General features: G+C 41.3%; 1 protein-coding gene across 1 annotated transcript in view; it reads right to left on the bottom strand.

The window, feature by feature from the left end:
• The window catches only part of SPTLC3 (serine palmitoyltransferase long chain base subunit 3), a 119,028-nt gene extending 114,766 nt beyond the window's left edge, over nucleotides 1–4,262 (bottom strand). Inside the window, exon 1 of the mRNA XM_019549119.1 lies at nucleotides 3,904–4,262. Within this exon, the coding sequence (XP_019404664.1) occupies nucleotides 3,904–4,008 (105 nt within the window). The 5' untranslated portion in view covers nucleotides 4,009–4,262. The remainder of the gene's footprint in view (nucleotides 1–3,903) is intronic.
• Between the last annotated feature and the right edge of the window lie 226 nt (nucleotides 4,263–4,488).

Below are 4,488 nucleotides of genomic sequence, written 5' to 3'. Positions count from 1 at the left end.
ATTGGGTGCTTATCTTGCTGGGATACTATGACCCCAGCTGACTTCCTGCCCTTTGGGTGGGGGGCTGGACTCAACGATCTTCCGAGGTCCCTTCCAGCCCTAATGTCTATGAAATCTATGAAATTTAGTATTTAACAACAGACAGAGATAAAATGAATATTTCTTGTGATTGCCACTGGGTCAGCAGTGCAGACCTTCACTATGAAGACACCCTTTCAGCCTATCAGGTGACAGAAAACTGCATACAGATATTAGACATACCCACCACGAGTGCTCTGGATAGAACTGGGCAGAGAATGCAAATGTCCCCTACCATCCTTCTGGTCACTTATAAAAAAATACACCTTTAGTCAGAAAACAGGTTTGTTTTTCACAGGACCATGAAAGCCATACACACACCCACGTGCTCTTACATCAGTTGAGTCATACTTCCTGCCAGTTTCTCAGTACAAGACGTTTGTGAAGCAAAGTCTCTGTAATGAACTCTGTAATGTCTCATTACTCACTTAGGTTGCAATTCTTGTTATACTGTCCTTTTCTCAGTGGCGTGGGGGCTGCTTTCACCATTCCATAACCCACTGTAGTTTGTATGTCACTTTTCAAGGTGTCCCCTTGCTGAAGGGTGAAGCTTGTGCTAAGGCTCAGGTTCTCATAGGGAACGCCCTAAAATTGAGGCTACTAAAATTAGTCTCAGAATCTACAGAGATGCCCACTATGGGGACAGATTCTGTTCTACCTATTGGGCATGTAAGTGTGATTCTATTTTGCCCATCTTGAGCCCCAACAAATCCATTAATGCACGGATGTCACTTACGGCCTGCAGAGCCACTTGGTTTGGCCCATCAGGCTACCATTAGGCCATTGCATATTGGGAGGGGACATGTTCTGGGGGCATGGGCTGTTGCAGAATCCAGAGGCCTTGGGCCCCGGTGGACATGACAACTGGAAATAGGAGGGCAAGTGAGAGCTTTGCTACTGCTGCAGCCCTACGTCTTTTGCTGATGGCCCCCACCATGTATCCCATGCTGGAGCTGGAGGAGTCACTGTGGAATGGGCATATGGTGATGGCAGCACCAGCTCTGGCATATGGTATGCAGTGGGGCTGGAGTCACCTTTGCATACTTTGGGTTGCAGCTGTAACTTTTGCCACTTCCTTGTGGCACAGGCAAGATGTGGCCCTGAGTCACAAAAAAGCAATGAGAACCTCTGTATTTACCTTTTGCATTCATTGTTGTTCAGGGACTCAAGTGGGGTGGAACAGAACCACACTAGGGTGTCTAAGTGCACTTATGCGCCTAGTAAATGACAGAGAATTGGGCCCTAAATGACTATACCGAGGTTTAAGATCACTCACAGCCAGCATTCGGTCTATGCTACCAAGTTGTCCCAACATAGTTATGCTGGCTAAGGTTATGAAAATATCACCATCACTACCTGAGTTGACATAGCTATGCTGGCAAAGCCCCCACCATAGATATAGTTCTGCAGACAGAGAAGGGCTTTATCGGAGGCAGTGTAGCTAAATCAGCTGAAAGTTCCTTTTTGTCAGCATACACTACATCTTCATGGTGGGGTTCTGTTGATTAGCTACAGTAACAGAAGCTCTGTATTATAAAAAAGTTGTGGGTAACCTGAGCACTCCCACACCCACTATTCATTCATGGGTGGGTGGGTGTATTGTGTGGGTCCTGAGAAAACCAGGTTCAGTTCTTGCTCTACCCTCTTCTCTGTCCCTTAATTTCCCCTCCATTTAAAGTGTTTTACCATTTAAGGAAGATATTTGCTAGGGTCAATACACTGAAATCTGTGAGGTGCTCAATTAATACACTGATGTAGTAATGTAAATATTATAGATAGATGGGCAGATAAAGCCAGAGTGGAAGCCACTCCATGTGTGGAGGACAACTATCTGGAAAAAGGGATAGAACAAAAATAACAAATCACATACTGGGTTGGGGTAGGTAAGAGTGGAGAAGCTGACCAGACAGGAAAGGGCAGATTCCTAGCAGGAACAAGAATGAGCTCTCACCTGTTTTTGTTCCTTTCCCTTCCAATCTGTGCTTCAAGTGAAGGAAAGAGATTGGGATTGTGAATAGAGCACCAGACTGGGAATCAGGAGACCTGCACACTTACCAGATCAATGATGACCTTGGATGAGAAGGTCATCACTGATCTTAACCCTTTCAACCATTCATTTCCAGTTTACACTGGGGATGATGCTTTCTTATCTCTGAGCGTTACAAGATCTAAGTGTTCTGTAATATAATATGTCTGTACCACAAAAGAAAAATAAAGTCTCCTTTTATTCCACAACCATTTGTGGATAGATCACTTAACTATCTCCTCCAGGCCATTCCCACCCCCTCCAGCACCAGCCTATATATTTTTTTATTGTTTACTGTCAAATACACATTTCTCTATTTTTCTAGCTACATCCCTAATAGCAGCAACAGCAGCAACAGCAATAATAATAAATACATTGTTATTATTATTTAATCTTTTTCTCTCCTCTGAAATTACTACTGTCACAAATTCTCATTCTTTTCTCAGCAGGTTGACTATTTCAGGTTGATAAAACAGAAACCGGAATATTGGCGAATGGTGCTAAAAGTATACATTTCAGGATAAATAGCATGACTTTTAATATCCAAAGTGGTGACTGTGATTTCAGATCTGGTTCCTGGGAGCAAGATATGACTTTTCCTTCATTGCACAAGCTTTCTTGCCATCATCTTTCCACACATGGGCTGGGCTAGTAACTAGGAGCCACCCATGCTAGAGTCCTGAAGCCAGACAACTAACTAACCTTTGCATTGGGTGTGCCTTAATTAATAGGCTGAAAGCATGAGATTCCCATTAGGAAAAAAAGACTCAGGATGAGAGCTTCTTGTTTGTGATGCACCTGAAGCTGGCCATTGGAACAGGCATAGGCATTGTCTAAAGGTATAGGACTAGACAACTGAAGTTAATAGAAACTGTCAGATAAGCATTCAAACACAAGCTAGTGTTGCTAGATGTTGTGATTGTGGCGTGAAGCATCCAGCTTTAAAGGCATTCTTTTCCTGTTCCCAGTTGAAGTGTTGGTTACATCAATTCAGATGCATTCTCAAAGCCAGCAAAACTTGGATTTGAAGAGCCAAAAGATTTTTCCAGTAGTAATAGGCTCTTCCATAGAGACAGTGTTTAATGTTCTATGCATAGGACCTCTTTTGCAAAAGAGCCTCTCAAGTTTTACGGTTCTCTTTTGGGATACTACAAACATCAAATGAGGTATAGTGAGGCATTCAGGTCAATGAGAGATGGCTTTCAAAGACGCAGGGAAAAAAAAAGAAACAGCTTGAGAGAATTTCCTGTAGACTAACTTTTTTTTTAAAGAGCTGCTAACACTGTAACACTGTGTAAATAAAAAGGACAGATTCTTAAGCCTATAGAGCATGCCCTGGTAAACTAGACACCATGCCAACAATATAATCATCAGGAAAAAAAAAACATCTCCTTCCTATTTCTTGTTTCATTTTCTTACATTGCACTTAAAAATTAACACATCATAATCAAATAAGACTCCACATATACTTAAAGGATAAAACCCTTATTAAGTTATTGATACATTTCTACAGTTCTACCAACAGAAAGGCTTTCAACAATTTTCAGGTGAATGAGATATTTGTTTCTTATCTGAAGAACAGAATCTAGTTAGATCAATGCTATTGCCTACATACCCAAATATCTTTTTGACTTCAACCAGAACTTTAAATGTTAATAAGAATGCAGGCTCATGCTGCATGTGTCAAGCTTCACATAAAGCCAATACTGTACTATCCATTCAGTGACAATCCTTTCCTTTAAATAAGTTTAAAACTGTTCATCTTAATGAATGGCAGACTTCAGGAAATTAAACCTTACCTTAATTTGTTTAGCAATTCCATTTTTCTTATAGATTCCACTTTTTAAGAGGTTAGTCTGTTTCTGATGGTAATGTCCATTGCAGACAGCTTTGGGATTAGCCATTTGCTTAGTATGATCTTCAGTTCGTAAGTGCCTGAGGTCTTTCTACTTTAAAAAGGCAGTGCGATGAGAGGATAAAGTCCTGTGTGTTAAAGCCAGAAAGGTATCTAACTGGTTAGTCTGGCTTTTCCAGGAGAGGAGGGACTATCTTTCTGCAAGATCTTAGACACTAAAAAAACTGTTACCTTTATACACTTCCAGCCCTAGTGAGTTAGGAAGTCAAATACATGGCACTACTTTGCTTTTAAGAACTCCAAAATGCACTGCTCCTGCTGGCTACTGTATGTACACAGTATTTATGTGAGTCAACAAGACTGCTGCAGCTATCAAGGAAGCGGGTGGGTTGAGAGGTGGAGACACTTAAATATACACTGCCATCTAAATCCCTATCTCTTGTTGATTACACTCAGAGAAGTGATAGATTATTATGCTTGGAGTGGATTAGTAAAAGGTTGAAAATTAAAACAGTAAGGAGAGCTGTGC

This window comes from Crocodylus porosus, unplaced genomic scaffold (assembly GCF_001723895.1).
Source record: "Crocodylus porosus isolate Cpor-Errol unplaced genomic scaffold, CroPor_comp1, whole genome shotgun sequence".
In the NCBI taxonomy this organism is placed as follows: domain Eukaryota; kingdom Metazoa; phylum Chordata; order Crocodylia; family Crocodylidae; genus Crocodylus; species Crocodylus porosus.
Note: the sequence above shows the minus strand (reverse complement) of the source record. Positions and strands in the feature narration are given on the sequence as shown.